The following is a 12,687-nucleotide window of genomic DNA, read 5'->3' on the forward strand; positions in this document are numbered from 1 at the left end:
TTAGGGACCTACTCTAAGTGAAATGTCATTTAACCAGGCATGGACTTAAGGCTCCTTAAAAAAGTCTTGGGAAGATAGATGAGGGTTGACTGGGAAGCTTTAGAAAAGAGGTCATGTAAACAGTCTTAGGCTTTTCCAAGATGGGAAAGTCACTGCTTGGCTGCTTTGTTTTGGTGCTGCTTCCAAGGAGCAAGGGCAAATGCAGTCAGTGAACTGTGCTGACCTGCTTTAAATGTCATCACACTAAAATCTTAAGCATTTACCCCTCTGTAAAAATGTCCTAAGTCAACTACATGCACTGGGCCAGGCTAGAAACGAGTGAGGAGAGAAAGCTGTCCCTGCAGTAGGCCTGGGAGTTATATTTGAGTGTATGCATTCTGGGGAATGATGGGGAAGTAGAGTTTAGGTTAGGAGAGGAACAATCTTCAGTTTTGCAGTCGCACAGTTATCTTTACCACTTCTGATTTAATCAGTCAGTGGTATTTACTGAACGGCCTACTGTTGTTAAAACAATGTACTAAACGCTTGGGAGAGAACAGTCAACAGAGTTGATACACACTTTCCCCGACCACAGGGAGTTTACAGTCCAGAGGGGAAGACAGCCCTGGAAATAAATATCAAATATGAACTTAAAAGTACTTTGGGCCTTTGGGCTGTATTTCAAGTGCTTCAGGGATACAGATCCAAGTGCATAGTAGATGCAGAAGGGAGAAAAAATAGGGGAAAGGAGGGCTGGTGGAAGGCCTCTTGGATGAGATGTGATTTTAGTGGGGCTTTGAAAGTGAGGTATATGGTGGCCTGTTGTATGCCAAGGGGGGAAGGAGCTCCAGGAGTTGATTAGAATATACTGAATTTAAATGTAAAGTACAGAAAAAACAGGCTGAAAATTGAATTGAGTATTGAATTCTGCCAATATTGGTTTTGGGGTGTTTTTTTTTGTTTTTGGTACACAAACTATGAATCAAAATAAAATTCTCTAAAAGCTTCTAAAACTGTAAATATGACTCCATCCCAGAATGAGACATCTTAGTCACATGGTTTGGTCATAATGTGGGACAGCTTAGCAAAGCGTGTTTAAAAAAAAACCAACGTTTGTCACCTCCTCATCCATATCGTTTATTAGCAGTACACACAAAAACAAAAGCTTTAATGTATTGCAAGTGGTTCCCAGTGTCATGCTAATGAATTAGAGAAATGTCAGATTATGCAAATTGTTTTGCACGGCCACAGACGTCTCTGATTCTGCACTTTGTGAGAGAAGATGGGTACTCTTTCAATTGTGTTCAGATTACCTTCCCCCAACTGCTTGTTTATCATTGAAATAATAGTCAACACAACATAATCTCATGCTAGCAAGGGTATTTGCAAGTATACAACAGTCATTTTGTAGGGGAAATGCTTGTAACGAAAATTATGTGTAGCAGTTGAAGCATGCAGCAATTTAATTGTAAACCCGGCATATGCTAGAATCCCTCTTAAATGAAAATTATTCTCCCTGAAAGGCAGATTTTTCCCTCTGCACTGCTGAGCTTGTCATATGCAAGCACACTGTAATGTTTTACTGAGTCACAAATTGTAGACTCATAAAGCAAAATGTGATACTTGATATCTATTTTCGTTTGAGTACTAAGGTTTTAAAAATCATAAATTTTTGTTAGCTCTCATGTTTCAGAATCAGTGAACAACTCAATTTTTCATCAATTAGCTGAACAATTGCAACAGCAAAATCTTGAGCATCTTCGACAACAGCTCCTAGAGCAACAACAGCCTCAAAAGGTACATAGTATTTTCTTGGGTTAAATAGAGTTGTTACAAACTTCTTACAAACTTCTTCTTACAAACTCCTCAGCACTGTAACTTTTCAGCCTATTTAAAGTGGTACTTAAACAATGTAGCCTTCCCAGATTCATCTCTCCTTTCTCCAGCCACTCTAGTAACTTGACCTGTGACTATCTCCCATCAGGTTACTCTCATGCTTCTGATTATATCTGCTCTTGGTTACTTGAGTTTGGTTCTCCATTTGGTTTTGTGTGATCATTGGAACTTGGAATTCTCATAGATTTTTATGCTCCTCAAAGACGTCAAGCCTGTCTATACCTTTCTTTTTAGCATGCCCCAGTGGTCTCTAAGAGACCATTGACTGATTATAAACTAAGATTCAGAACTGATGTCATGGGTTTGAAAGTAATTGGTTTTATAATCAGAAATACTTCCAATATACCAATAGCAGGAAATAGGCTAGAATATGTGGGACCACTGGTAGATCCTGGTGAAAAAGGTGCATTTAGGCATGAAAGCACTCAGGGAAGCTCGATTTGTTCTTTAACTCAGTCTTTATTCAGAGAGGTGGGAGGAGGGAAGGAGATTGCCAAATCATTTTTGGTAATAGGAGGGTCAGAGGAACTGGCTCAAAATATGGGGACCACACAGGATTAGTAGCTTGTGACCTCTTCGAGTGTCAGGATCCATGTCTGATTCCTACCTGTGTACCCTTTTCCAGGGCTTAATATTCCTTAAGCACTTACTGTGCACAGAGCACTGTACTATTTCTTCTACTACTGCTAATGAAGAATGTTATTGCTGGGAGTACCTGAATAGAATTTAGAAGTGCTTAATTAATGGTTCCTTGCTTCTTCCTTAGAAGGACAGAAAAAGTGGTAGAACCATTGATTCTTCGAAAGAAGAACATGTAATGACCTATATCAGAAATAGTCTGTCTTGTTACATTTCTGCCTTCTCAGAGTAGACCATCCTATGACTTGTGTTTTGGGGCATTTTTTCAGTGTTGACTCTTTCACAGGTATTTCCTGTATGTATAGATGATAGGCATAAATGTATAGTGAAGTGGATTCATTCCCAGGTCTGTGGAGAAGTTGAAATTAGTCATGCATATGTTTTCTTAGTGAGAAACGGCAGGCCACAGGAGGAAAGATGAAAAAAGAAACTCAGGTAAATCTACAAAAGAGAGAATTGTTTTTGTCTTTGGAGGATTTCTGCAGCCTTTGTATTAATAGTAACTAAGCACTGGGAGAGACTACACCTGTTGGTATTAAATAAGGTCCCTGCTTCTCAGGGGGCTCACAGTCTAAGGGTATAAATGGGAAGAAGAATGTATTTCTGGTTGCCCCAACAAAATTCCCACAGCCCCTCATGCATCCACTCAGCAAGCACGTGATTATTGTTAACTCATCATCCACATAGACCACTCACCCATTCATCCACCCAATGAGAACTCAAGAATCTTTATACACCCACACTAAACTCTTTTTGCACAGGAACTCGGGGGCTGACTCTTGGCTCCAGAGTTTCAGAGTTGGCCAACTTTTCACCCTCAGCTACCCCCTGCTGTCCTCCCTATTTCACTGCATCCAGATTTTCAACCCTTCACTTTCATGCTCCTAACTCAGGGCCATTGTCAGTGAGGACCCAATCGATTTTTAGTGGTAGGTTATTTTCCACTGCCATTCTTTGTTTTACTCTGCTTATTTTTATATGGGTAATTAAGTTTTGTCCCTATGTACTTTACCTCAGTGAATATTAATTGTTTATGTTTATGTAACCTGGTAGTGTGTAGTATCTGTATATATGTTTGATATTTGTGTACATATATACTTGAGGGATGTTCTATTCCAAGACCAGGATGCTTTAATTTTGAAGGTCTGTCCTAACTTTAACAACTTTTTTTTTCCTGTACAGGTAGTAACTCAGGACAGTCAGGAAGGAACATTCGGTTCAGAGCATTCTGCTTCACCATCTCAGGGGAGTAGCCAACAGCAGTTTCCTGAACCAGAAACAAACCTAGATGATACAATGGATATTCAGCAACAGGTAAAATTACCTTTTTCTCTAGGATTTAAGTATGAGAGGAAACATGATGTTAAAAACTAATGCATGTGAAGATAACTGAAAAATAGAGACTGTTTCCTTTGCTTATGTCTTCTCTCTAGTAAGTTAATATAGGGACGGCTCATATCTCGACTGACAAACCACTCAGCTGTCTCCCAAGCCTGGAGTGTTGGCATTATCCTTGACTCTTCCCTCTCTTTCAACTCCCATAGTCTGTCACCAAATCCTATCAGTTCTTTCTCCACAACATTTCCAGGATCCATCCCTCATCTTCAATTCCAACGACCAGCACACTGGCCCAGACTCATATCATATTCTGGCTTGACTACTGCATCTCTGGTCTCTCAGCATTAATGGTCTCTCTACCTCCAGCTTCTCCCCTCTCCAGTCCATACTTCCCTCTAGTGCTGAGATTATTTTTCTAAAACATCACTATATACACATCTCCCCCATTCGTCAGAAACAGCCAGTGGTTTCCCAGCTCTCTCTGCATTATGCAGACACTTGTGACCATTGGCCTTAATGACTCAATCCACTCTCTCTTTCAGACTTATCCACCCCCACCACTGTGCAACTCACACCCTTGTTTCTATCAAACTAACCTATTCATTATGCCTTGCTCGTCTCCTGCCACCAACCTGATGCTTATGTCCTTCCCCATTCCCAGAACTCCCTTCCTCTTCATATCCAGGATACCACAATCTCCCCATCTTCAAAGTCCATCACACCTCTTCCAGGCGGCCTTCCCTGACTAATCTCTAAACTCCCCATTTCGTATCCCCTCAACTGCCATTTTAGTCCTCCCTCACCACCTAATTACCTAAATATTCCCAGTAGCGTGATAATTTTCACCTTTGTGTAATTTGTGTCGGTCTCCCCACTAAACTATAAGTTCTTTCAGAGCAGGGTCCTTGAATATTGATTCCTTTCATATTCTTCCAAGTACTTAGTACAACACAGGGTAAACGATAGACAGTGAAATGCTATTGATTGGCTTATAGAGCATCCATTTTTCCAAGGCTTAGCAAAAGTTCTGAGTAATTTCAGGTTGTCTCCAAACCAATATTTTATTTGTCCTTGCAACTTAATTTTTGGAATTTTTTTTTATGTACAGGATATGGATATAGATGAAGGGCAAGATGGAGCTGAAGAAGAGGTTTTTGAACAAGAAGAAAAGAAAGTTGCTGTTCGTTCTAGATCAAGGACACACTCAAGATCTCGTTCAAGGTTTCAAAATACTTATTTGACTCAAGTTGCTTTAATTAATTTCAAGTAACCAATTCTTCCTCAGGCCAAGATTAAAGTATATAGGAGTCCTTTGGAAATGGCATTCTTTTTTCTACTTGTAGTTCCAAAATTTTCATTGAATAAGCGATATATAAAATAAATTTTCTGGTTTTAATTTAACATCAATTATGGATGTTCATTTGAATATCTTCATAATACTCACCTGGTTCATTTTCTTGAGAAATGCATGAAGTTAAGCAGAAAGTGTGTTGTGTAAGAAAAAAGTTCAATTGGGGAAATATTTTCCCAGGCTCACTAAAAATAAATGTCTTGTAGATCACCAAGAAAACGAAGGTCCAGGTCCCGGTCTGGTTCTCGAAAACGCAAGCACAGAAAGCGATCACGCTCACGATCAAGAGAAAGGAAGAGAAAGTCATCACGATCATACTCTAGTGAAAGGAGAGCTAGAGAAAGGGAGAAAGAAAGACAAAAAAAAGGATTGCCCCCTATACGATCTAAAACACTAAGTGGTAAGTTACCATAGCTCTCTTCAAATTGTTTTAACTTTTTCCCATCAGTTAAAACCACAGTTTTGGTGCTTTCTCTCTTCCTTAACAGAATATTAATTGCAAATCTGTAAATAGGCAGCAGTACTCATTTCCATGCATTGCTTTGGGGAAACTAGTATAAGGAAAGTGATTGTATTTACTGTAGTTTCTTTGGCCTGCATTGTCCTTAGAATTATAAGCAGGTTTTCAGATAAATGTCACCACTAGTTCAAGCTTCTGAAATTGAAACAGTGTACTGTCGGCTTGTAGGCACTGTCAGGTATCCCTCCCACCTTACGGCTCTGTGGTTTATTATAACCCAACGCACACACTCCACTCCTCATATACCAACCTACTCTCTGTACCTTGATTTAGTCTGTCCCACCACCGACCCTTCCTTTCCCACATTCTCCCTCAGGCCTTCAACACCCTCCATTCATATCCAGCAGTCCACTGCTCTCGTCCTCCACTCTCCCCACTTTTTAAGCCATCCTAAAATCACATTTCCCAGACTAAGCCCCTTATTTCTTCTATCCACCTTCCACTCTATGTGATCTTTGAACTTGGCTGTGCACCGCTTAAGTACTTTGATACCCCAGCCCCACGGAACGTATGTAAATATACTTATTTTCTCTTACCCCTAATCATCTTAATGTCTGACCTCCCGTCTTCTCCCCTCCTCTCCGCCCCCCAACCCCCGCCCATTGACTACAGGCTCCTTGGGGGCAGGGATTGCTTCATTCAACTGTGTTGTCTGGTACTTTCCCAAGTGCTTAGTACAATACTCTGCACTCAGTAAACGCTCATTAAATACCATCGATTGACAGATTTTCTGTGTACTAAGTGTCAAGACTCATTTTTTTTATGGTACTATTTCAGTGAACCTGTCCTCTGGTATGTGTTCTATAACCAAAATATTTGAAAAAATGATCAGGTCACTCCTATGTCCAACTTGTTAAAATGTCCAGTTTTATATATGAGTCTGTTTTTTTCAGTGCAGTGGTACCTCAAGGTATGAACACCTCACAATACATGCCATTTGCAGTTACATCCTGCATTACTTGCTGATTTATTTCAGTATACTCCAGAGAAGCAGCATGACCTACAGCAAAGAGCTAGAGCCTGTGAGACAGCCTGATTTCTAATTCTGACTCCACCATGAACCTGCTGGGTGACCTTGGGCAAATCACTTCACTTCCATGTACCTCAGTTACTTCATCTGCAAAACGGGGATTCACTTTCTGTTCCTTATTAGACTGTGAGCCCCATTTGGAATCCAGTTATCTTCAATCAGGGGTTTTTTTGAGCCCTTACCATGTACAGAGCATTAGTAGTAGTAATATTTATTGAGCGCTTACTGTGTGCAAAGCACACTATAGCATCAGACACATTCCCTGCCCACAATGAGCTCACAGTGTAGAGGGGGAAAGCACTGTGGTAATTGCTTGGGAGAGTTCACTACAACAGAATTAGCATGCATGTTCCCTGCCCATTACAAGCTTACAGTCTAGAGGGGGATACAGGCATTAAAGTAAAATATAATAATAATAATAATAATGTTGGTATTTGTTAAGCGCTTACTATGTGCCGAGCACTGTTCTAAGCGCTGGGGTAGACACAGGGGAATCAGGTTGTCCCACGTGGGGCTCACAGTCTTAATCCCCATTTTACAGATGAGGTAACTGAGGCACCGAGAAGTTAAGTGACTTGCCCAAAGTCACACAGCTGACAAGTGGTAGAGCCGGGGTTCGAACCCATGACCTCTGACTCCAAAGCCCGTGCTCTTTCCAGTGAGCCACGCTGCTTCTCACCCACACCACAAATATCTACACCCACACTTATAGTGCTTGGCACATAAGCACTAACAAATACCATTGTTATAATAAAAAAAGTAATAAACCTGGCCCTCTAATAATACACCCAATAACTGATTATAAATCAATTCTGCCCAATCCTCCCCACCCTCATTCCGAGCTGTTTTCTGCCCGCACCACCCAAGCCTGTCCTCCTTCCCAAGTCCCATGCTTCAGTATTTTTTCTCAGCCGGTATCATCCTGCCGGCATTCCCCCTTTCCTTTCTTCCTTTCCTTATAGTGGTGTCTCTTTCTCGCCCCTATCCCTCAACAGTGGGGTTTTGAGTCCATAGACTGGACTGTGGCAGGGTGGATTGGGCAGCAGTGTAGGCTTAGGAGGAAAGGAGACGGCACCACCCCGCCCCATTCACTCAGGTCCTCCTCTCTCAAGCTTCTCACAGGTCCTCACAGCTGTAGTCAGGTGGGGGGTTACAAGCAGGAAAGGAGCAGAGTAAGTCGAAGGAGGACGAAATGACAGGAGAAAGTGCTAAGATGGTGGCCTTGTGTGCAGACATCCATCCCTGTCAAGCATATTTGAGTGTCATTAACATTAATCATATTGACGCAATTTAAGAGCTGTGGTGGTAAATTTTCATAGAACTTTATAGTCAACTATGGGTCTTGGCAACCTTGCGAGTGCTATGTTTCTTCATATTCCACCTGACAAGTTTGTTTGCTCATTGAAACAAAAATGGCTCAAAAATATGACTCCTCAGTGATTATCCTTGACTCGTCCCTCTCGTTCACCCCACACATCCTATCCGTTACCAAGACCTGCCGGTTTCACCTCTACAATATCGCCAAGATCCGCCCTTTCCTCTCCACCCAAACGGCTACCTTCCTATTACGGGCTCTCGTTATATCCCGGCTAGACTGTGTCAGCCTTCTCTCTGACCTCCCTTCCTCCTCTCTCGCCCCGCTCCGGTCTATTCTTCACTCCGCTGCCCGGCTCATCTTCCTGCAGAAACGATCTGGGCATGTCACTCCCCTTCTTAAACAACTCCAGTGGTTGCCTATCGACCTCGGCTCCAAACAAAAACTCCTCACTCTAGGCTTCAAGGCTCTCCATCACCTTGCCCCTTCCTACCTCTCCTCCCTTCTCTCTTTCTACCGCCCACCCCGCACGCTCCGCTCCTCTGCCGCCCACCTCCTCACCGTCCCTCGGTCTTGCCTATCCCGCCGTCGACCCCTGGGTCACGTCCTCCCGCGGTCCTGGAACGCCCTCCCTCCTCACCTCCGCCAAACTGATTCTCTTTCCCTCTTCAAAACCCTACTTAAAAATCACCTCCTCCAAGAGGCGTTCCCAGACTGAGCTCCTCTTCCCCCTCTACTCCCTCTGCCATCCCCCCTTTACCTCTCCGCAGCTAAAGCCTCATTTTCCCCTTTTCCCTCTGCTCCTCCACCTCTCCCTTCCCATCCCCACAGCACTGTACTCGTCCGCTCAACTGTATATATTTTCGTTACCCTATTTATTTTGTTAATGAATTGTACATCGCCTTGATTCTATTTAGTTGCCATTGTTTTTACGAGATGTTCTTCCTCTTGACGCTGTTTAGTGCCATTGTTCTCGTCTGTCCGTCTCCCCCGATTAGACTGTAAGCCCGTCAAACGGCAGGGACTGTCTCTATCTGTTGCCGACTTGTTCATCCCAAGCGCTTAGTACAGTGCTCTGCACATAGTAAGCGCTCAATAAATACTATTGAATGAATGAATGAATTATCGATCCTGTGCTTTGTTCTAGCACAATGTTCAGGTAAAAATGAAATGGCTCAAAATGAATTTCTGTTATATTGTGCTAAAAGATAGACACTAGTGCATCAGCTCATTTACATAGAACAAAAATTTATGCCCAATTTCTAAAATTTGTCCCAAGTTGCAAAACTTCATACTGAATCACAGTTCATTCTTTTTCAGTTTATTTTCTTCTGGGTCCTATGTACACCCGCTGCCCATGGTGTTCATCACCATCACTTGATATTTGAGTGTTTACCCTGTGCAGATCACTATTCTAAGGGCCTAGGAGAGTACAATAAAGTAAACAGGATCCCTACTCTCAAGGAGTTGACAGTCTGTTGAAATAATAATAGTTGTGGTATGTTAAGCACCTAATTTATTGTTATGTGCTTGCTGTGTGCCAAGTACTATACTGATCTCTGGAGTAGATACAAGCTAATCAGGTCCCGTATGGGGCTCATAGTAAGTGGAGGGAGTGACAGTCATTGAGCCTGTTGTTGGGCATGGATTGTCTCTATCTGTTGCCAAATTGTACATTCCAAATGCTTACTACAGTGCTCTGCATACAGTAAGCGCTCAATAAATACGATTGAATGAATGAATGAAACTCCATTTAAAAGACAAGGAAACCGAGATAGAGAAGTTAAGCGACTTGCCCGTGGTCACAGAGCAGGCACATAATGGAGCTGGAATTAGAACCCAGGCCCTCTGATTCCCAGGCCTGTCCTTTTTCCACTAGGTCACACTACTTCTCATTTTTAATTTTCAATCAAACTATCTCCCACTAGATTGTAAGCTCCTTAAGGGCAGCTAAACTCCTTGAGGGCAGGATCATGTCTACCTTCTCTCTCAAGGGTTTAATACAGGAACTCTGCTCAACATTAGCACTCAATATGTATCATTGATTGATGTCAAATTGAGGACTTTCTGTACGCGACCTGTTTGAACCAGTATTCTGATTTCGTTACTGTTTTTTGTATTTTTTAATTATTTCTCATGACTTTTATTTGCTACACGATTTATAAAAGTAAAAATATATGTGTAAGTGCAGACCAATGTCAAGCTTGTGATTGTCTCTCCACAGTCTGTAGCACTACTCTCTGGGTTGGCCAAGTCGACAAGAAAGCGACACAACAAGATTTAACCAATCTGTTTGAAGAATTTGGACAGATCGAATCTATTAATGTAAGTTTTACTGAGACGTTTGAGTTTTAAAGTTATGAATTTCAATGTCTTAATGAAGACCAGAGGTTTTTTAAATAAATTTATATGAATAAAATTAGATGAATAAAAATAACTTTATAGGATAGTTCCCTTCAGGAGCATTTTAATTTAATGTTAACAGTTGAAAAGGTGATATACTGCACTATATGGGTGCCCTCAAAATGCTCTGCTGCAGCTGAAAACATTACCATAAAAGCCTACGTAGTTAGCAGAGGTAGCCTTTGGTTTAATGTTCTTATTGAAGGTGGCAACCAAAGTTCAACTAATTTTGGTGTGGTCATGGAAAAAATGGTTTAAAAAAAATTCCATAACAAAATTCTTTTGAATTTTAGTGTAGATTCTCATTTTTCTTTCAGTTTTATATTTACAAGTCATAACTAAGTTTGAATTCTAAGTGTTTTTATCATATAAAAGTTACTGAAATTTAAGTACCACATTTCCGCCTTGTAGCATGTTTAAAGATTTTCTTGGATTTTAGTGGGTTTTCCTTTGGGATTTAAAAATTGACTCTCAATTTTACTCTGTTAGCCAGTTAAAATCTATAGTAAGAAAGGTATAGGTTCTGAATTATACATGTGCATTAATGGTAAAAAGAGAAGAGACACACACTTGTCTGATCTCCCTGAGAGCATTTATTGGAGATCTGTCTCTGTCCTGAGAGTGGGTTGGTTATGTCCTGGCAACCATTTAGAGACAAAGTTTTTCACTCACCCACTCTTGGGCCTTAGGATAATTGCCAACATGTAGCTGTTGGGATCTGTCATTGATGCTGCAGACTTGCATATTGTCCCACTCATCAGCTGAAAGAATGGAGGAAGAGACTATTATAGAACCATGAAGACAGATTATCTGTAGGTTTCTAGTGGAACGGGGACATCCACAGTTCTTTCTATTGCTGAAGCACAAGTCTACTACTGCCAAGCACTGTTCCAAAATGCCAAGCTACATGTGCAGACCCTTTGTTAAGTGAGACTGAAGCTGAAGAGGGCAGCACTCGGTTTGGTAATGACCATCACAGCACTTTCTAGCTCCTTACTCTGGTCGCTGGGTGCCTTTTAAGAAGTGCACCTAATCCAAATTGCCATACTATTGCCATAGCTTTATTGTAGTTAATATGCCTCCTTAGGCGTGACTCGAGCTCAGGCAATACAAGGAAAAGTGAAAGGAAGCTCTCTCTCTCTCCCACCATAGATTGCTTTCCCCAATTAGAATTGCTTTAATGTTGTAGAATGGTTCAAATGGCTCACTTTGCTTCTTTCTCTCTCGCTTGCTCTCTTTTTGTATTTTTTACTGGGGGTGATAACTTTTAAAAAATATTTTCCTCCAGATGATTCCTCCCAGGGGCTGTGCCTATGTCTGCATGGTACATAGACAAGATGCCTATCGGGCTCTTCAGAAACTTAGTTCTGGGTCTTATAAAATTGGGTCCAAAGTTATTAAGGTAAGGAATTTCTGCTTTTTATTGTCTTCAATTGTGTTGTTCTTTCCCAAGCCCTCAGTACAGCCTGTGCACACAGTAAGTGCTCAATTAATTCCATTGACTGAATACATGTAGCTTTATGTATACACATTCTAAATAACCTAAAACTCAACATGCTCAAGACTGAGCTCCTTCTCTTCCCTCCCAAACCCCATCCTCACCCTGACATTCCCGTTGCTGTGGATGGCACTACCATCCTTCTTGTCTCACAAGTCCGTAACCTGGGTGTCATCCTTGACTCTGCTCTCTCTTTCACCCCATACATCCAATCCGTCCCCAAAACCTGCTGGTCTGTTTCACAACATCGCCAAGGTCCGCCCTTTCCTCTCCATCCAAACTGCTAACTTGCTGGTACAATCTCCCGTCATATCCCAACTGGATTATTGCATCAGCCTCCTCTCTGATATCCCATTCTCCTGTCTCTCCCTCCTTCAGTCTATACTTCACTGCGCTGCCTAGATAATCTTCCTTCAGAAACACTCTGGGCATGTCACTCCCCTTCTCAAAAACCTCCAGTGGTTGCCTATCAATCTTCGCATGAAGCAAAAACTTCTCACTCTTGGCTTCAGAACTCTCCATCACCTTGCCCCGTCCTACCTCACCTCCCTTCTCTCCTTCTACAGCCCACCCTGTACACTCCGCTCCTCTGCCGCTAACCTCCTCACTGGGCCTCTTTCTCTCCTGTCCCACTGTCGACCCCTGGCCCATGCCCTACCACTAACTTGGAATGCCCTCCCTCCTCACATCTCCCAAACTAACTCTTTTCCCCTCTTCA

General features: G+C 41.9%; 1 protein-coding gene across 4 annotated transcripts in view; it reads left to right on the top strand.

Annotated features, from left to right (window-relative positions):
- The window catches only part of SCAF8 (SR-related CTD associated factor 8), a 194,705-nt gene that overhangs the window by 55,211 nt on the left and 126,807 nt on the right, over positions 1 to 12,687 (top strand). For all 4 annotated transcript variants that reach the window (XM_029052298.2, XM_029052297.2, XM_039911137.1 and 1 more), the window contains 6 exons: positions 1,659 to 1,776; positions 3,697 to 3,828; positions 4,961 to 5,073; positions 5,410 to 5,603; positions 10,293 to 10,393; positions 11,760 to 11,873. In XM_029052298.2, coding sequence (XP_028908131.1) covers positions 1,659 to 1,776; positions 3,697 to 3,828; positions 4,961 to 5,073; positions 5,410 to 5,603; positions 10,293 to 10,393; positions 11,760 to 11,873 — 772 coding nt within the window. The remainder of the gene's footprint in view (positions 1 to 1,658; positions 1,777 to 3,696; positions 3,829 to 4,960; positions 5,074 to 5,409; positions 5,604 to 10,292; positions 10,394 to 11,759; positions 11,874 to 12,687) is intronic.

Source organism: Ornithorhynchus anatinus, chromosome 2 (genome assembly GCF_004115215.2).
Source record: "Ornithorhynchus anatinus isolate Pmale09 chromosome 2, mOrnAna1.pri.v4, whole genome shotgun sequence".
Lineage (NCBI taxonomy): Eukaryota > Metazoa > Chordata > Mammalia > Monotremata > Ornithorhynchidae > Ornithorhynchus > Ornithorhynchus anatinus.